At 58.6% G+C, this 20,466-nt stretch overlaps 1 protein-coding gene across 1 annotated transcript; it reads left to right on the forward strand.

Moving 5' to 3' along the window:
- Window positions 1-821: 821 nt before the first annotated feature.
- ZNRF1 (zinc and ring finger 1) lies at window positions 822-19,263 on the forward strand (the record flags this gene model as incomplete). Its single annotated transcript, XM_082005596.1, has 4 exons — window positions 822-1,266; window positions 18,215-18,310; window positions 18,996-19,101; window positions 19,206-19,263. 4 exons carry the CDS (start codon window positions 822-824, stop codon window positions 19,261-19,263), a joined length of 705 nt encoding a protein of 234 aa, XP_081861722.1.
- Window positions 19,264-20,466: the final 1,203 nt, after the last annotated feature.

Here is a 20,466-nt window from a genome sequence, read left to right on the forward strand (position 1 = left end):
CCTCCCCCCCGCACCCCCTCACACCCCCCGGTGAACCGGGGGCAGAGTGTCCCGAGGAACCGGCGGGGCCTCACGGCCTGGGCAGCGCGTCGGGACCCGTGTGGGTCCGGCCTCCCCGGAGGGGACCGCTGCGGCGGCCTCCGGGCGGTTACGGCCCCACTGCAGGCCCTTGCGGAGCGCGGGTGTGCCTGCGTGTGGAGGCGGGGGTCGGGGCCTGTACTCCGCGGGGCAGCGGCGTCTCTGTGACTCCGCCGTGGCGGCGGAGGCTAGCAGCAGCGCAGGGGTTAAGGGCGGCGGGCCGGGGGCGGGAGCATGCGTGCTGCTGGCCTCTATTGTCTCCGGCGCGGCGCCGAGCACCCAGGCGGCTGGCGGCGGCAGGCAGCGAGGCCGTGCCCGGCGCAGCGCAGCGGAGCGGGGCGCGCCGCCCCCGCCGCCCCCCGCCGCCCCATGGGCCGCAGCTGATCGTCGCCCGGCTGCCGGCCGCGCCCCGGGCAGGAGCGAGGCGGGCGGAGCGACCCGGCCGGCGTCCACCCTTCCCCCGCCGTCCCGTTTTTCCCCCCCGCCCCGCGTCTGTCCGCGGCCCCGGAGCCCTCGGCGGCCCCAGCCGGGGGTGACGGCGGCGGCGGACTCGGGGCGCCCTCGCCCCTGCGGGCCCGGCGGGGGGAGGATGCCTGGGGCGGGGATGGGTTTTCGCCCGTAGCTCCCCGCGCCCCCCCCCCCCCCCCCGCTTCCTTCCGCCCCCTCTCGCCTCCCGGGGGCGGCGCGGCCCCGTTCCCCGCGGGGGGCTGTCGCTCGGCTCTCTCCGGCCCGGCGGCGCCCATATGGGGGGCAAGCAGAGCACGGCGGCCCGTTCGCGGGGCCCTTTCCCGGGGGTGTCGACGGATGACAGCGCCGTGCCGCCGCCGGGAGGAGGGGGGGGGCCGCCCCCCTTCGGCCATTACCGGGCGGGCGGCGGCGGCGGTGCCATGGGGCTGCGCAGCCGCTCCGTCAGCTCGGTGGCCGGCATGGGCATGGACCCCGCGGCGACCGGCGCCGTCCCCTTCGGGCTGTACGCGGCGGCGGCGCGGGCGGCGGGGGAGGCCGAGCGGGCCCCGGGCGGCGGTGGCGGCGGTCCGGGCTCCGAGTCCACGTACGCCCATGGCAACGGTTACCAGGAGACGGGAGGCGGTCACCATAGAGACGGGATGCTGTACCTGGGTGCCAGGGCCTCGCTGGCCGACGCGCTGCCGCTCCACATCGCACCGCGGTGGTTCAGCTCGCACAGTGGTGAGTACCCGTTCCCCGGAGCCTTTCCCCTCCCTCAGCGGGTTCCCGGGCCTGGGGGGCGACGGTGGGTACGGTTCACCCGCCAGGGGAGAGGGGCTGCCCCGTGTTGTGCCAAGCCTGCAGGAAGGACCCTCTCCCATCCCCTCCCTGGAGAGGACGGGTGGGTGAGCACTGGGGCTGGCATCTGTGTCAAGGTCAAGGGAGGAAGGGGCTGTGGAGGGAGGAGGATTTCTGGAAGGGAGGTGTTTTGGCTTTGGGATGCGAAGCAGTGCATGGGCACAAACCCAACTTGGGGGAAAGTGGTCTGAGGGTGCTGTAGCTGAAGCCATTGGTTTGGAGGACCAGGCTGAGCTCCTCTTCTGAAGGTGTTTGGGGGGTGCCAGTCGGGTCTAGCAGTTCCTGTGCCTTAGGAACTGGGAAAGGGGCAGAGGAAGCCTTTGAAAGTGAGCTGTGGGAATTTTTCTCCTTTGTTTCGTCTGATAAAGGGCCAGGGAGAGGCCGAAGTGGGTTTTCTCATTCAAGCCAGCTGGCACCGTTGCTGTGCCGGGGAGGAAGCAGAGGAGGAACTGCCTGCCTCTAACAGGGCTGAGGAGCTGGCTGGGCTCCCTTGCAGCAAACCTGTCAGGCTAAAGGAGGGGGCAATGCTGGCCCCATTCTAACCCTTCTGTGTGCCCTGGTGTCTGGAGAGGAGCTCCGGCTGTGAACAGGGCTGTGTCACTGACCTAGTTTTGGCTGGGTACAGGGAGTGAGGTGGGAGGTCCTCCTTTCGCCTCCCGGCTAGAGGGGAAGTCATTTCAGGGATGTCTCCTTGTGTTTCCTGGAATAGTCTGGGATTTCTCTCCCACCCAGCCCCCTTGCAAACGCTCTAAGGCTTCTCCTTGCATGACGTGGTCTGGGAATTTCATAATACGCCTTGGGACAATGCCTCATTTTCAGGAAGGCTTGAAACTGAACGAGTGGACAAGAATAAAGTGCAAGATGAGGCTCACGTGATCTTCCATCTCGGGATTTTTCCCCTTTACCCACCCTCTAGGGGCTGCTCCTCTCAATTAGATCGAAACTGTGTGTCTTGCCTTGCATCCTCAGTGACAGAATGCCCCAGGCCCGGTTCCTATTGATCCAGATAAGCTGGGCACTCGCAGTCCTTCCTGGCACATGGGGGGGACTGGCTGGCATGTGGCGCTGGAGCTGATACCAAGCGCTTCTGCAAACTTTCTTGCTCTGTGACCTTGCGCAAGACTGTGCCACTGCTCTGGTTTTTAAACACACAAGGAAACTAAGGTGCAGCATCCTTCCAGGTGTTCTGCAAGCCCATGTGTGAATGAGTGCCACGAGGCCTTCGGCTGGTGCTGGAGCGAGGAGGGTTTCGTTAGAGAGACACCCTGTAGCTAATCTGCATGTAGAGATGGTTGGTCAGAGAGTATCACTTACATTAAATGATAGTTCTCAAACTGCAACGCTGAGAAGCAAAAACCTGTTCATAAAAAAAGACAGCTGCAAAATGGAGTAAGCTTTTTCCAGCTGCTCATGCAAGTTAGTGTGACGCCGCTAAGTTAATCCCGGTGCCCTTGGAAGATTGCAGCACGAGCTGTGGTAAGTGCTGCAAGAGCTTGGTTTCTCTGGTGCCTCTTTTGCGGACCTCCAAAAGCGTTTGAGCCGCACCAAAGTGTGTGCGGGCAGCAGCGAGAGCCATTCAGTCCATGCTGAAGCCTCTCCTGGTGGTGGTTCTTCCTTGTTGCTAATTAATAGCAAAAGGAGTGGAGGATGCTTAAAAACCGTTCTGAAAACTTGTCAGAGCTCATTAAACTTTTGCATTCTTCCTCTTAGTGTAAGAGGTTAGTGGAGGATTTGGAGACCCAAGGGGAAGTAAGCCACCTCAAGATTGCTAAAATTCCTGCTAATCTCCCATTGCAGCTGGTTAACCTACAGCAGGGCAGCCAGGAGGTACTTGCTTCTTCCCTCCCCATCGACCCGCTCCTCTGGCGGCACTGAGCCACTCCATTAGCCACTGGAAAGTGCTGAAGCAGCAGCGCTCTGGTAAATAGAGAGGAGCTTTGATATTGCTGTGTGTGACTGTCCCTGCTCCCTTTGAAGGATGACTCGAGGTTGGGGATGAGGGGGACCCGCTGATGCACCGAACCCGTTCAGGAGGAGGCGTGCTCGGGGGTCTCAGGGATCTACTCGAGTTGCTGTACTGCTGCGAGGAGAGGAGCCCCCCCAAAATCCGTGGCTAACAGGTCTGGAGACAGGATCCTTGCCCTGCCTGTCCCTTTCCTCCTGCCTCTGCGCAGGCTGGAAACCTGGATGGTGCCAGTCTTGGCACGTGGGGAAGGTTGTGTCCATGGGCTTGCTCTTCCAGGAGTACTTGGGTTTGGGGGAAGAGTCGAGAGCCTCAAAGTGCAACCTGGGCTCTGTGGGAACCTCAGTAGGACAGCGAGGAGCCCTGGCTTAGCACCGACGATAAGGCGCTGTCACTGCAGCAGAGCATCTGTGATAACGGGAGTGCACAGATAGGCTTGGCGCCTCGCTACTCCCTTTATCTGCGATGCTGATGTTGTGCGTCTCTCTGGCTGCTTCGTGGCTCGTCTGGCTCGTCAACAGGGACTCCGAGGAGTGAGCTGGGCCGCGCTGAGCTCTCTTCTCCCTGGCTGGTGTCACTCCTTCCCCTAGAAGAGCTGGGAGTGCCCAGGGAGGGAGAGAGGAGGGCTGCTCTTGGGAAGCCTGCGCAGAGCGGGGTTGAGAAGTGGTCCCCAGGGCCAGCATATGCTGCAGCATCACTGCAGGGTGCTGTGGGTCGTGACGGTCGGTGAGGAGAGCCTGCTGCTGAATTGCTCCAGGCTGCCAGGGCACGGGGATGGGAGGAGCAGCTACGTACTGATGGCCCCTAGCCCTTCCAGGGCTGGGAAAGGAGAGCTGCTGCTCTTATGAATAGCAAAGCCTGAATGCATCTTTCAAATGGGATAGGCGAGGGAGTCTGACCTTTGCAGTGGAGCTGGTCCCTCTCTGAGGGGACAGCACCTACCTGGGTAAGTGGATCCCACTTCCTGATGGGGATTTTCTCAGGTGTGTCTGCCATCCACACGAGTGACATAATTGCTGGAGTGCTCCAGCTCCACCTGAAACTGCTGTGGGATTCTCCTGTCTGCCTAGGGTTTCTGAGATCCATTTCCTGGCCCACGTGGGTGGAAGGTGACAAAACATCTTTTGCAACTTTGGAGTGAGTTTGTAGCACTTGACCCTGTCTCTGTAGCTTCATGACCATTAGGACTCCTCGGCACCGCCAAGGCTAGCAGGAAGAAGGGAGAAAAAGGAGACGTGTGGTTTAATGCTGCATGTCTCCAGCTCTTTGTCGTTCTCTTGGTATCACTTGTGTTACTCATCTTCATCAGAGGATCTCTGGAAGTTTGCAGAGCCTGTAAGTAGCTTAAAGTTTATCTGGAAATCGCCCTCATCACCCAAAGCCCTTGAGTGTTTGAAGCTCTAATAAATTCCTATCTCCTTGTTTGCTGGCTAGCCCAAGGAAATGCCTAGCTCGTCCTTCATGTGGTGCCATCAGGAATGTCGCAGGCTTTCGGTGCACTGACAAAACAAGCCGTTTGTCCTGGATGCTGGCAGCGGCAAGGTCAGGAGGTCTCCTTTGCCAAGCAAGCTGCTTCGTTCTCAGCAGTGCCTTGTCCGTAGCAGGAGGGCCCAGCCTGGGGCAGATGGATGTCCAATGCACAAATGGCAGCCAGGGTGCTGGGCTGGGTCCTTCTCCAGGCAGGGTTAGGGAGTGAAACAAGCTGGAAGCGCTCTTGATCTAGCTCTGGAGTAAGGGATATGAAATAGGGATCGCTTCTTGGAAGGTGAGCTGAAGGGGTGTGTTGAACACCTGAGTTGGGCAGCCCAGGTCTCTGCCGAGCTGGAGAGAGGCAGGTCTGTGGTGTACCCTTGCTATGCTCCGATGGCTTTGAGTCCTGAGCCTTTTCTCACCGGTGCTTAGTGATCCTGACTCCTGAGCTTGTCCTGCCATTTCAATCTCTACACCAAAACCTAAAGACTTTAATTCTAGCTGGCTAGTCAGCAAGCTGCTGGAGGGAGTCCACTTTCAGCCCTGATGTTCCTGCCACCAACTTTTCAACATGCAGATATCATACATGCTTCCCTCCCTGGTCTACAGGGGCTAGGCCAGGGGGAGGGCACCCCAAGGTCTGCAGGAGCTTGCCACTGAGAATCTGGTTTTGCCAGTGGAAATTTCCAAAGGAGACCATCCTCAAACCATCTTTTTGTGGGTTTGGTGCTGGTGACTTCCTGACACCTGGGTCAGGCACCCACAGCATTGCCGGGCCCACAGATTGTTTGGGAAGCAGTGCAAGGAATAGTTCTGATGACTCCGCAGGCTGGTGATATTCGGCTGTTGGACTCTCTGGAGGGGTTGCTCTTCTGCTTCTGCCTTCTCCGAGCTGGCTGCAGGACAGCATACGGCCAGGGCCGGGGGAAGAGGCAGCAGCTACCTTGGAAGAGCAAAGCACCAAATACCAGAAGATGGGAGACTCAAAGGCAGCTTTAAATGCATGCCAGACCCGCAGCCTGGAGATGAAGTTCAAGTTTGTCAATGTTGGCGTTGTTGTGTGAGAAGCCAGCAGCGGCGGCGGTTATCTTCAGTCTCCCCAGTGAGAGCTAGCACAGGCTGTCACCGCGCTGCCTTGCCGCTCCGGTGCCCTCTCGGCCGCCTTACCCAGGAGCGAGGCACTAATTGCACTTGTGTGCTAACTGGCTTGGCTGGGCTCGCTCCTCTCTAAACCTGTGCATAAATCAGCGCAGGGGAGCTGGGTGCCCTCTCCACCTTCTGCACACGTACGCTCCAGAGATGCTGAGAACGATGCCCTCGTGCTCCCTGGGCTGACCCACTTCCCAGCCAGGATTGTTTTCATGGCCCGTGACGTCAGTTTATCCCATGCTGGTTTCTTTTGCCGAGATGTTTGTTCCGGTGACTGGAATAACCGTAAAGGCTTCTCTTATTTATTAATGTGCTATTAGGGCTCCTCTCCTCCCTCTCTCTCTGCCCTCCGCCGTTCGCTGGCCGGAGGATCAATCGCATGCAGACATCTTTTGGCCAGAGGATCGATCACATGCAGACATCTTTGGTGGAGGAGTGGTACCAGGGCTGGCGCCTGGCCAAGTGAACTGCGGAGAGTCATGGGAAAACGCTGCTAAATGCCAAAAATTAATTTCAAGAGAAATGCAGGGAAGGAGAAAAACCCACTTTGGAGGAAGGAAGAGGGGGGAAAAAAAAAAAAAAAGCGGCTTTTTTTTTTTCCTCCCAACGTAATCTCCCATGTGACAAATCAGACAGGCAGCAAAGAGCTCTTTGAATGAATTCCCTCTGCAGGGACTGGTCCCGTGGCACGCCGTCCAGCTGGTGGGCAACCACGAGGTGTGTCTCATTGCCTCTGCTGCTGGTACGCTGAAGCCCCAGATGTGTAAATACTTGGGTCTGAGTAAATGTGACCTGGCTTTCTCCTCGAAAACTGAAATCATAAGGGCTCATGAGTGAGTTGCACGAGCAGCCGAGTGATGCTGTAAAGCAGCAAGCCCTGATGCAGAGCGTTTTACCCGCCTGCTCTGGCGTGGCTGTGTATTGAGGTACAACAAGCTTCTCCCTGTAGAGGCAGACCCAATTTTTATTTCAGATAGAGCAGGAGCAGTTAAAGTTGGGCTTTAGAGGTCTTGCTAGTGCTGGTCCCACCAGGCAGGTTTCAAATGCGGGTAAACCCACCAGGGGCTTGGGTCTCCCCCCGGGGATGCTCCTGCTGTCCCTTGCGGGCGCTGCTTGGCCAAACGCTTTTGCTTGGCACTTTCCGGTGGGAGGCCATTGGGAGGTGCGGCTGCAGGAAGCTCAGCTGGCCTGGGGCCTCTTCTTGTGCTGCTGCACAACGTTTCCTGTGGGCTGCTGGCGGGTTTCCTGCCCTGCCGGGCTGCGGGCAGGGGGGAGGAGTGCCTGTGGCAGGGGACAAAGGTTGCTTTTCTCTTGGTGTGGTTTAGCTTTTCCAGCCCACCGTGGCTCCCACACAGCCCAGGGTTTGAGGAGGGCGGCAGGGAGAGCTGGGAACCCGGCAGGCAGGTCTCTGTGCTGCCGGCACAGGGCTCAGTCCATCGGTGCTCGCTGCCCTGGTCCCCATGCCTGCTTTCTGCCAGGTTTGTGCCGCACGCGGCCGGCTGAGCTTGAACATCGCTCGGTGCCAGCGTTGTCCTTCCCCAGACCCCCGTTCTATGGGCAGCTGGAGGTGTATGGTACAAGATCTGCTGGCAGGGATGGTGCCTCGCTGTTGGAGAGGCTGCAGCGTGCCTCTGAGCTGGAGCGGACTTTTCTCCCCTCTCCTTTTGTCCCCGTGGAGCCGAGCTGCACGGGCCGGTGTCGGCAGCAGGTCGGCCCCTGGGACAGCTGCGGTGTTGTGCCACTCAGGAGGGCGCGGGCCAAATTAGCTCGGGAAATTCCTGGCTCTCTGCGTGTGTGCGCACTCGTGCAGCTGTGGGCCTCCCATCAGCGGTGCGGAAACGAGACCGCGTGCCTTGTGCAATGCTCTTGTGGCACTGTGTAGAGGAGCGGAGAGATGCAGTGGAAATATTTACCCTTTTGCTAGTTTCAGCAATGCTAGCAGAAGTTTCCCAGGGCTCCGTATTCCCAGTGAGCAACCTCGGCCTGTTGAGGCTGTGTCGGGTTATGGCCACGGTTTCTGAGAGACTGTCAGCTACCAGGCGCAGAAATGGGGCTGGGGGCCCTGGCAAGGGAGGCATGGCGGCACAGATGAAGAATTGAACTGAAAGCCGCTCAGAGCTGTTTCTTGGCCCCAGCAGGCAGGACGGCGTGACAACAGCGGGTATTTTTAGAGGCCAGCTGCCTGCAACGCAAGAGAAGGAAAGCAGCAGTCAGGCAGGAGAACCAAGTGATGCTCTCCCTGTCCCGCATCCCTGGCCAGCATGTTGTTTCCTCATGGACCGGGGCTGCTGGTGTTAAGGGGTTTCCATGTCCTCCATGCCTCGCTGCTTGTTGCTGCCTGGAAAGGTGGCTGGCTATGTTCTCCCCTCGGCTTTCGCCATGGCTGTGTACTTCTCTGATCATGGTTCAGCAGCCCGAGGGTGGTGTCCGGGGCTCCCCTCTGCGCATCCCAAATGATTGCATTACAGCTTGGTGTGGTGGGTGGTTTTTTTTGAGAAATCTTTGTTGCCAGTGAGGGAAAACCTGAAGTTTCTCCTGCAGTTGGGGTAGTTGCAGTAATTCATTGGGAGCTCTCCCTGCAAGGCCATGGAGCTGCGTTTTGTCAGAAGTGCTGCGCGGGATTTAGATCCACCTTTCAATCCATCCATCCATCCAAGGCCTGTACATCTGTAGCTGGGGAAAATCGGGGCGAGGGGTTTGGCCCTAGCCAGATGGCTTAAATTACCATCTGCAGGGAGGTCGAGTCAATATGGGTTGAGGTCAGTTTTGGGGCCAGCCTTCTGTTAAGCCGGTGCTGAGCGGGATGGGGTGATGCTGAGCACTCTGACTGAGCTGCCTCAGCATTTCGGGTTATTGCTGCCCGGATAAGCCCGGATCTTGCTGCTTTGAAGCTATTGTCCATCCGCTTATTTATTGCAGCGTTGATTTCATAGCCCTTGAAGTCTGCTATTTGCCTGGATCTTACCCTTCTGAGGGTGACTGTAGACGCCTTTGATTTCTTTTTGCTCCCCATAGACAGGTATGAAGCATACAGCACCCTGCAGCTGGTCCTGGGGTTGCCCCAGGTGGGTGTTTCATGGGGGGACTCTGCTTCCCAAGGCCCTGCCCGGCTCTGGAAGTGGGTGTACACTGTGCTTCTATGTGTGTTGCCATGGTGTTTTGCCTTTCTCCTGGGGAAGAGAGAGCTTGAAATCCCACAGCTGGGTTTTTTGTTGTTTGCAGCCCCGCTATCCCACTCCTGCTCCCAGCAGCCGCTGGCCACGAGACAGCTTGGCCCTTCCCGAATTCAAGAGTGGCACTTGTTGAAGCAAAGGGGAGGCGGGAGCAGAGAAGGTGGGACAGCCAGGCAGGGTTGTTCCTGCCTGTGGCACGCTGTGCAGCCCCTCCTGCCTTCTCTAGCAGGATCTGGCATGGGCAGACCCTGCTGCTCGCGGAGGGGTTCATTCCTCCGAGCTGTCGTGCTTTGTGTTTTAGAGGTTCGGCTCCTGGAGCTGCAGAAAGCTGGCTCTGCCTGCCAGCCGCTTCCATGCTGCAAAGGCTGGGAAGCGCACTGGGCAGGCCCGCTCTGGAGTGAGAGCGAGTTGTGTGGTGTGGCCTCATTCCTGGCACAGGGGTATCTTCCCAAATCCCCAGCCTCTGGCCAGAGAAGGGGAGCTCACGCTGCCTGGCTGGGCAGCTCAGTGCTGTTGAGCATCGCCCCCACTCCCGTGCCACGCACGGCAGAGGTATGTGATCATCCTGCAGGTCTGCGCCCTGCTTTTTCCCCTCCTGCTGTCCCAGTAGCCTGGGGGGGATTCCCCAGGCATCCCTCAGCAATTGCAGACCCTCCTGGGGAACGAGCAGGGAGGTGCTCTCTGCCGTGCATCTCTTCCTACCATGCAAGAGGCAGGTGAGGTTAGGGCTTGCCTCTGCAGTGAGCTCCTCCCTAGGGTTTTTTTCCCAATGGTGTCTTTCGTCCTGCAGAAATGAGTGTTAACTGGCCGTGGCTCCCAGCCATGTGCTGCCTGTGGGCGTAGCTCCGCGTGTGCCTTTCGTGCTCTGTTTGCTGCCCGCTACATAAAAATTGCCCTTTCTCTACCCTGAAAAGCAGTGCTCCGTCCTTCCCACACGCCCTGGGGCTGGGGGGCTTGTACCCCCAGTAACTCCTGCTACCTGCACAGGCTGTCCCGTGGCCCAGGCACAAAGTGCCACGGGAGACCCTCCACCGCACTGTTTGTGCGGTGCTGCGGTGGGACGCCCTGGGGAGGAGGCATCCTCATGGCCAGCTGGGATCGCTTCCTGGCAGGAGGGGTTACATGGCTGAGATCCGTGCTGGGCTCTGCTCCCTCTGCCAGCACTGCGAAGCTGGGGCATGTCATTGCGTGTCTTTGGAGTGTCCCTTCACCCTCCCAATGAGATCAGCCGAGGCATGACAGAGCATCGTTTGCTCTGGAAAAACCCGGGGGTCAGGAAGGAGGTAGCCAGGGAGCTGCTGCTTCATCCCACCAGGTCGGATCCGGTTGCCTTTGGGAGTGGCTCAGGTCAGGTTTTTGCGCTAAAGCCTTCCTCAAAGCGGGAGTTCCTCTAGCAGCCTGGCAGTGGCTGGAGCCCGGCAGCGGGGACTCCGTGGGAGCCTCCCCAGCGGATGGCTTAGTCAGAAGTGACTCACCCCGTCGGTCCCCGCATGATGTTGCCTCACTGCTCCCTCCCAGCCCCTGCTAAAGCATCCAACTCTCTCCTCCGATTTCCAAGTCGCTGCATCCCACAGTACTACCAGAGGATCCCCTGCGCTCCTTCATTTCGGCATCCGGGACCCCTCCCATTGTCCTGTTGGCTCCGTGCGTCTTGTGGATGCTTGCTGCCCGCAGCAGGGCTCACAGTTGGGCTTCCTCCCTTGCACAAGAAATATTTGGCAGGAAAAAAGCAGGCACAAAGGCAAAGCCTTTGGAAATTCCCAGGTGTGCCTGCAGGATCCCTTTCCTCTCTGGGCAGTGAATTTGAAACCCTAAGCATCCCTTGAGAGGCGGGGAGGCAGCACCAGATTATCCCTGCAGCTCTTCTGCATGGTGAGATGGCCCCAGTCCCGTTTTGTCACTAGCAGGAGCCCTGAACGAGCTTGTAACTCGGTAAATTCAAGCCCTACAACCCAACAGCAGGACTCTAAGGTGTTAATGCCTTTGCTGGGCTGTCGCCCAGGACCCCTCTGCTTAACTTTGCTGTTCTCCAGGATGCTAAAATTAGCTTTGGGCTACACGCTCTTCCTTATGAAGCCTGTTCTGAGCAGCTGGGGGAGTGTTCCTGCAGTAAACTAGGACTATCTGGAAGGCAGGGTGACCCCAGGAGGTTGTCTTTCTCATCCAGGTCTGGGGGAACCAATTCTGCAGCATAGCCTGGGCTATAGGAAGGGGATGCTCTCTACCTGTAGCATAGGTACTTTTATTCAAAAATTGCAATTGCAGCCATGAAAGGGGCAATACTCAGAGACGGGCAGGAGGGTGCTTGGGGTGCAGAGGCTGTTTGCGTGTCTTTCCTGAGGATGTGTGCAAGGAGGGTGGCTCTGGACACCCTGCGACTGTATAGCCAGGCCCCTTTGCCCTCCTGCTTCTCGGTGTCCATGGGCCGTGCTGGAGGTGTCTTCCAAGGCTTTGGTGTGTCCGTCTGCAGTTGCCCAGTGGCTTTGGGTGCTGTGGAGCAAATGTCCCTCTGGGCTTCCCTCTCTCGTCTCCTGCCCCTTCCCAACTCTCTGGCTTTCCTCAGCCCCTGTATTGCAATCTGTTCTCCTTCTTCACATTCTCCCCCACCACCCCCATTAGAAACCAGCTGGCTAAAAAAAAAAAAAAAAAAAATCTGCCTCCTGGCTTGCAGTAAGCCAGCCCTGGGCTGCTGCCACGTGATGCCACCCAGCCCCTCCGCTCCATGTCCTGCGTCCTCTGGTCCTAGTGGCTTCCCCACATCCCACCTGGAGCACCAATGCCTCTTCCTCTCTGCTGCATCTGCTCTTCACGGCTTGAGTCAGGTGGGAGTGGACAGAGGTGTCTCCAAAACCCAATGCCTCAAGTGATAGGGAGTGCTGGCCTTGGCCAGCTTTGTGGTCCATGGCACGTCCCTGACACCTTTGGCTGGTGCGTGGCTGACCTTACAGCAAACACCTGCAGGATGGGGACTTTGCCAGGAGTCAGGGACAGCTTTTCTTAGGCATTGCAAAACCTGTCCTTGCACAGAAACGGCTTCTTTTTGGGGTGCTGCTTCACATTAAGAACATTTATCTTCTCCCAGCTCAGCCAGCTGAACTGACTTGATCAGCAAAGACATGCTGGTGTGGGATAGGGATGGAGCAGGACCATCCCTCTGCCGGGGCAGCAGAGATACTGGGTATCTCTCCAAGAGGTGTCATCCAGGGATGTCCTATCCCAGCCACGTCCCCGCTGCCTGGCTTGATCATCCGGGGCTGGCCTGCTGGCATCCCCCAGGGAGGTGGGATGTCTTGTTTCCACCGTGGACCCATCCTTTATGCTCTCCCCATCTTCCTGCAGCCTTGAATCAGGGGGAAGGACGCTCATATGGCCCTTTTTTGGAGCTGGCAAATGAGGCCAGTTAAGTGCTTTCCTCCTTCCTGCCTACGTGTCCTGGCTTGTGTCAATGCCTGCGCTGCACAAATAGCCGAGCACCGTTGCGGCATTCACCCGGCACCTTGTGTCCTGCTGGGGCAGCAGGCCATGGGGCTGTGTTGGGCTTTGGCTCCTGTATCTGCCTGTGCAGCTGATGCCTTTTCCTTCTGCAAGGGAAAGTGGATTCAGGCCTGATTCTGCTGGGTGCCCTGGCCTCCAGACGCTCAGTGCAAGTGCTCTGCTGGCTGAGGGAGCATGGTCCTTGTTGGGATGGGTCCTTGGTGCAGCTGCAAGGTTCATTCTGGCCTCGGTGCAAGGTGACATCAATGGCTGCATCTCTCAGAGGCTGGTGGCACATCACTTCCATGGTGGGTGATGCTCTCAGAAGAGGACACCCGTGGAGGTCCTCAGCTGCCACGTCCCTGCGGTGCTCAAGTGCTGGAGATGTGCTCTGTGCACCCCATGTGCCATCTCCAACATGCTGTCCTGTGATCATCGCTTTCAAACAATGAGGCTGCTTTAAGCCAGTAGGGAATTTATTTTCCAGGACGTGTCGGGTCTGAATATCTTGGCTCTGCAGGTTTCCTTCGCTCGACTGGCAAGGAGGACAAGTCCTCCGTGATCCCTTCCGTCCTGGGGCTGCGCTGGAGCCCGCAAGGGGTAAGGGAAGTAGAGGATGTGTCATCCTTTCTCCTTGCCCAACCCCATGTGTTTCTGCTTCAATCTGACTGTCTGGGCCCATATATGTGGTCTTTCAGTCTTGCCCTCCTCTTCAATTGCTAGTGTTGTGATTTTTTTTTTTTTTAAAGGTGATACACCTCTTCCAGCTTCCACCTGGTGCCGGTTCAGCTGGTGATGTCGGGGAAGCCACGGGAGGAGGTGGGATGCTCGGCAAGGAGGATGCACCAGGATTCTCCTTCAGCTGTGTGCTTGGACCACATATTCCTTGCATTTATCTCGTGCTCGGATGCATCCTCACCTGGTGTAAGCCAGCTCCCTTGGCCGGGCACCCAGGATGCTCTCCGGAGACATGGAGATGGGCTGTGCAGCTGAGGTTTCCAGATCTCCTATGGATGTCAGGCAGCCTGTGGCTTACCCCTGAGCTCCCTGGCGCTCAGGGTGTCCTGCGGGGTGGCTGGGCACTGGGGGAGGGACCCCTCCTGGGGTGGGCGCATTTTGGGGAGTTTGTGTCGCTGCTCCTAGACGCAGGGTTTATCCCACTGCAGTAGCAGGGCCCTGGGCAGCCAGGGATCCCTTCGGTGAATGCTATTCTGTATGGGGTGGGTTGCTGGGGTTGCCCTCGCTCGCTTGTGCCTGGGCTGCTGCTTCCCCCTGCCTTCAGGGCACGTCATTCCCCTCCTGCATCTTCCTCCTGTCACTGGAGGCACAGCAGTGAAGCTGCTGCTCCCCACGTTTTGACCATCTGCTAGCGATAAGGACCAGAGTCTCCTACCACTGGGGCGATGCCGTGCCTCCTGGTGGCACTGTAGCCTGTAAGTAATCCGTCTGGAGGCATACCCACCTAGCAGAGGGTCTGGTGAATGAATGCAGTCATGGCACATGCCTTTCCCGGCGGTCAGGAATGGGCTTGCAGCTCCCGTGGACACAGTGTCGCCCATGCCCGAGGGGAGCAGCCACTTCCACTCGCAGAACGTGGTGTGGTTGACCCTGTTGTAGCGCTCAGTGGCTTCCCCAAGCTGCGCAGGTTGCTCTGGGCATCACTTGTAGACACAAGTGACAGGAATTTCTTACCCCAGCTTCAGAAGCAACTGTGTTTGAGATGTTTACAGATGGGTTGTAAAGGTATCTTGACCCTCCCACCACCAAAGCACTGGCAGCCTGTGTGCTTTTGGCACCGTGAGAGTTAACCATGGGGCTTTTTCAGCTTTTATGGGACTTGGTGAAGGTTTTCAGAGGATCCCAGCTCTGCTTCACCCGTCTCTCTAAAATTAACCATGTAACCTTCCTAAAAATACTCAGAGGGCAGTAGCCCCTGGAGGGCACCAGCGCTGCTTGCTCCTGGTTTCTAGACCAAGCCATCGGAGAGATGAGATCACCTGGCAGCGTGTGTCTCGCAGCTCTGGAAAGCCCTTGGCTTTCTCAAAGCCTCCTGCAGGATACAAGAGTCCAGGTCTGGATCAGAACCTGCCTTTCCGGGCCAGCCCGCTTCCTGCAGCACCCTTGTCTTCCTCGCTTGCTCCCGGCGGGAGCTGGTGCCTGCCTGCACACCTCTCTGCTTGCAGAGATGGTGCCAGCTTCAAGTTTAACATGACCCAGGCAGGAGCGTCGCCAGCCACCCCGGGCGCCTTGGGAGGGAGGAAGCGTCCATGGCCTTTCCCCAGAGCATCCCTTGAGCCTCCCCATGGGTGCGGGAGGTCTAGGTGAGGAGGAATAGCTGGGCCCTTCCTCTCTCTCACATTTTTACTTTTTTTTTTAGGCATGTGGGAGGAGGGTGGAAAGTGCTGGAGGAGGAGGGAGGGAGCTGAATTTTCCATGAGCAGCTGTCAAAATGTAATCTCCTGTGTTGCTCGGGCTGGCAGCTTAGGCAGGATGAATTAAAGGGGATTTTGGGGAATGTGGAAAATACCATTGCGCGGAGGGGGCCGGCCGCATGGCAAGCAGCCCTTTTTATCTGCGGGACCAGCATCCGGGCCCCGGCGGCTGCCTGAACCGCAGAGGGATGCGCTGAGGTGCTGGGCTCGGCGCCTGCTGCTGTCGGGTGCCAGCTGTCCCCTGGCCTCAGTGGCTTTCCCATCCATTCCCTTCCCCCAAAAGTCTCCCACAGAAGGGGTGAGGGAGCCCGACCCCCTTGTCTGCTGGCGGCGGGCTCCCTGTGGCTCCCGATGCCTGTGTGGAGGGGGATTCCAGCAGTGGCTCTGGCAATGTCAAGTATTTGTGCCGACAGCTGGGGTGCAGGGTGGCCGCTTGCCCCAGGGCGCTTTCCACACTGGCTCTTTGCTCCCGCTCAGACCCAGGAATTTATGCAATTGCATTTTCATCGCTTTGTTTTGGGGTTGTTTGGGTTTGGTTTCCCCCCCCCCCCCCCCCCCCTCCATCTTGCAAAACACGGAGCCAGGAAAGCGCGTGTGCTTCTGCGCTTGGCTCAGACCCCGGCCACGCCGCGCACGTGCCGGGGTTTGAGCCTGGGCCCCTCCGTCTGCGCGACGTCCCTGCGTCGGGGGTCCCTGTCCCCCAGCCGGCTGCCCAGAGAGCACCGAGGAGCGTGACGGGTGTTTGTGCCAACTATTTATAAATGTGCTAAAGCTACCCCAGCTAGCAAAGGGGCCGGGAGACACGGCAACAGCCGCTCGCCGGAGCCTGCAAAGGGCCCTGCACTTTCACTGGCTTCTGCTGCTTTGCTGGTAGCCAGCAGTCGTGCCTCAGCAGCCGCGGGCTGGGCGGTCTCATCCGTGACCCTCTCCCTTTGCCCCCATTGCACATCTCGTAGGATCCCTTCAGGTGCTGCCGGAGCCAGCAGATCTGGGGCAGCTGTTTAAAATAACGTATTGTCACAGAAAAAGGGGGGAAACCAGAGAAAAAAACGAGGTCTTCTTGTGCGGTGCGCGGGGGACAGTACCGAACCTCTGCGAATGCCTTGCCCTGATGCCGAGTTTGCAGCTGAAACACCTTTTCCAAAGGGAGCCCTTCGCAGCCAGGGGCTCGCTGCTGGAAACGGGTCCCCGGAGCTTCCCCGGTAGGGACCGGCGCCTGCGGCGCTGGCAGACTGACCGTGTTCGAGCAGGATGGGTTCAGCCCAGGACAGGGGCGGGCAGGCTGCCAGGGGAGCTGGGGGACGGGGAAGGTGTCTCGCGAGGGGAGGCTAGTTGGGTCTTGCAGAAGACAGGCTCCAGGCTATCTGAGCCCGCTCTATAAATACAGCAGGCGGGTAAACACTTGGGAGGGGGGAAAAAACCCGACTATTTCAGTTAACGGGCACTGCTGCCACAAGGTATAAATCGGTCAGGAGTAAAATTAGACTGGAGAGGAGAAGGCAGATGGGCGCTGCTGCCCGCGAGGCTCTGGCTGCCGGTGTTGCCCCTTTGGGCTCGGTGCAAACAGGGCCGGGATTCGCAGCGGAGACCCTGGGGCTCGGCCCGGCTGGGGCAGCGATGTGTCCCTGCGGTGGCACGCTGTGGGCCAGCTGGAGGGGCCACTGGGCTCGAGGGCTCCTTGTTTTAGCAGGTCCTTTTAGAGCCAGTCCCCCACAATTGATAATGTTCATCCTTGCTGTGCCCTCCTGGGAAATAACCACTCTCCAGAGGGGCAGGAGTTGGCATCCCTGTCCTAGCCTTTCATCCGGGGATCTGGGAAGTAATCTGTACCTATCCCTGCTGCTAATGAGAGGGTGCTCAGGTGTTGAGCAGTTATCCTGGCTGTTTGCACAGCAAAGGTCTGAGCTGCCTCTCATTAAAACCACCCGCGCTTTCTCCCTTCCAAGAAGCAAAAAAAATGCCCTCGCCACATCCACATGGTGGCAAACAAGAACCTGATTCATCCTTCGATAATTTGTGTATGTTCCTTTTATCTTCTTTCCTGAGCAGCCTTTGCATATATATGAAGAAAGCTCTTAAGCAGCACTGCAGTCAAACCTGATCTGCTTTTAGAAGACAGGTCCTTAAATTACCCCTCTCACTCCCTGCTGGCAGGGAATTGCTAGATATTCTAGTGCAAACCCATGGTGACGGTGGTAGCATGCACGTGTTCGGCTGCATCGGCTTGAGCCCTGCTGCGCTGGCCGGTGACAAACCGCATGGCCTGGAGCTGGCTGCGGCAGGAGGGTGGGGAGTCCCGGGTGGGTGACCTGCCGGGCTGGTTGGGGACTTCATCCCTGGGATTTTGGGGCTTAGAAACGTGGATTTGGGGCGGCGCTGGGGACGATGCCGTGGCGGTCTGCATGGCTCAAGCAGGCGGTGGCACTGGTGTGATACCCTGGCACCAGCCAGGCCTCATCCTCACGCCCAAGCAAGGATGCAGAGCAGGTCTGGACATCATGGCCAGCTTCACCCAAGAGTCCAGGTCACCAGGCAGGTCTAAGGTGACAAGACAGGGCCAAGGTCGAGCTGAGACACCAGCCTGTGGGGTCCCCCTGCTCCTGGGGCCGTCCACAGGCATTGGGGTAGCAAGCACCCACCTCGCTCCTGCAAAAAGCAGCAATTTTGGGCTCGTGGCTCCGGCCTGCCCATCCTCTGCTGTGGCCCCACTGAAAAACCTTCCTCCTGAGCCCTTCTGGCTCCGCCCTGTGGGCCTGAGCGATGGCAACAGGGACAGCACCGTCCTGGCACTGGAATGCGCCTCTGCACTCGCCGGCCCTGGGTGCTGCGTGCCCTCGCCCTTTAAGGCCCAGCAGCAGCTGACGGCCACGTGTGCGCTGCCTTGGCACGCTCTCCATGCCCTCTGCGCAGCGGGCACGGGGACGACTGGCGCGCCGGCTCGGGCGGCTGTCCCCCGTTGGGTGGCTGTCCCCCGCGCCGGCGCTGCTGGTGGCTGGCACAGGATGAGCGGGCGCCCGGCAGGCGCTGCGTGGGGTGCGTGCCACCATGCAGGCAGCAGGTGAGGGGCTGTCCACTGCCGTGCACTGCTGTGGCCTCGGGGACTCCCCAGGATGTGGGATGGACTCTCCTTCTCCCCTCACTAAGGGCTTGTCTCTCTGCTCTCCCTCCAGGTTTCAAGTGCCCCATTTGCTCCAAATCCGTGGCTTCTGACGAGATGGAAATGCACTTTATCATGTGTCTGAGCAAACCTCGCCTCTCCTACAATGGTAAGGGCTGGCAGCCAGGCTCTGTGGGGGACACAGAGTCCTGCCGGCTTGGGATGGCTCCGGGCAGGCTGGAGAGACGTTTGCCGCAGGCTGCGCAGGCAGGTGGCTCGGCTGGGCTTGCCAAGAGGGCCGTGCTCCAGCGGACCAGCGCAGCTCATGGTCCCTGCTCTGCTCCGCTACCCCGGCATGGCTCGGCCCTGCTGCTTTTGCCTGGGCACCCTTTGTAACGCAGCCCCCTCCCTGTGTTGCTCAGCACGGTGTGCTGTGCCGTGCCGGAGGCATCTTGCCTGGCTAGGGCAGGGGACGTGTGTCCTCCTGGGCTGCCCCTCTGAAGGGTCGTTGCCTTCCTCTCCTCCCTGCTGGCAGCGAGGCGTACTGGGCTGAACACAGGGTCTGCAGGCTCCTGCATCTCCCATCCTCTCCCCTGACCACTCATGGGAGAGTGATGCTCACCCCCTCCTCGGTGGTGCTGCTTTGGAAGCCGGGGTAGAGGGTGCGTTTGCTGCAGCTGCCGCATCCCCATCTCCCTGCCCTGTGCCTCCACCTGAACCTCCTGCCAGCATTTGCTGCCGCTGCCGCTGCTCGACAGCCCCATCCCAGCTGCCTCTGCTGGATCCCCTCCATCATGGGAAGAGGGATGCTGTGATGGACTGTGTCTCACCACTGCCCTCTCCTCCCCTCCTAGATGACGTGCTGACCAAGGATGCCGGCGAGTGTGTGATCTGCCTGGAGGAGCTGCTGCAGGGGGACACGATAGCCAGGCTGCCCTGCCTCTGCATTTATCACAAAAGGTACCGCCGTGTGCGAGGGGATGCAGCCAGGCGGGTGGCAGGGGCACAGGCGGGGACAGCCCGAGGCTCGGTGGCGCAGTGGTGACACGCTCTCCTCTCTCCAGCTGTATAGACTCATGGTTTGAAGTGAACAGATCTTGCCCGGAGCATCCTTCTGATTGACCTGCCGGGCATGCTTGCTGACTTCTCTTTAAGGTGAGCCTGCGGCGGGCTGTTCAAGTGTGATTTATCCATGCTGGCTTTAAATCCTGGGCCAGGAGGGGAGGACGGAGTGGGATGGGGTGGCCGTGGCTCCTGCTCCTCACCTTGCATCGTATCTCGCTGCCTTTGCAGGGCACCTTGCTATACCTGCTGTACCTCCTCCCCCCGTCCCCCCTGCCCCGCCTGGAGTTTTGGGCTGACTTTAAATTCCTCAAGACGACAAAAATAAAACCCAGAAACTTGAATCCACTTGGGACAACAGCGAATTTTTTTTATTTTATTTTACTATTTTTATTTGTTTTGTTGTTTTGGGGGAGGTTGTTTGGGTGTTTTTTTTAATTTAAAAGATGTAAAAAAAAAAAAAAAGAAACATTCAGGAGAAGACAGTGTGAGAAAAGCAGAGCGACCTGCTTTCCCCTCCACAGCCGCTGGTCACCAGGAGAGCTCTGCCTGCCAGGGAGGCCCTGGGGATGCCCTCGGCCGAAACCCTGCCATGATGTTTGGCTTTTCTCCCCGAAACGAAGGGGAAAGCTGCCGGGGGACAGCCGACCAAACGGAGCACGTGGCATTTCTCACTGGCAACCCCCCAACCTCCCACCCGGACTCACCTGGGGGCTCTGCTCTGTTTTTTTGCACTGACTAAATGGGAATTTTCACCTCTCTCCCATCTCCCTTTTGGAGATCTCCACTCTGGCCCCAGCAGCGTGAGATGGGGACTCTGTCCCACGCTGGGAGTGGGGCCACTGCTCCCCCCTGCTGAGCTGCAGGGTTCGTCTTTCAAGTGTTTACAAGGAGACAAAAAAAGAAGAAAAAAAGAAGAAAAAAAGAGAAAACCGACCAAAAAAAAAAAAAAAAAAAACCAAAAAAACAACAAACCACAACTGAAGCTTCGTGTTGACTGGTGTGTTCTTCGATTTGAGCTTCCCTGCCCCGGTGATGTTTACAGACTGGTCACTCTTTAACTCAGCTATAACCACTCAGAGACTGGAAAGCCGCAGCATCCCCACCGCCCCCTCCTGCCGCCCCCCTCGCCGGGCTCCTCTTGCCGACCCCCCACAGCCCTTTCCGTCATCGCCGTTGAGTGGAACCCTTTCCAGGAGGGTGTGGGGGGAAAGGCCCCCCCACGGCCCCCCTGGACTCCTCTGGCCACAGGGGTGGCTTTGC

The sequence above is a fragment of the Phaethon aethereus genome (assembly GCF_964289735.1).
Source record: "Phaethon aethereus genome assembly, chromosome: 13".
NCBI classification, from domain to species: domain Eukaryota; kingdom Metazoa; phylum Chordata; class Aves; order Phaethontiformes; family Phaethontidae; genus Phaethon; species Phaethon aethereus.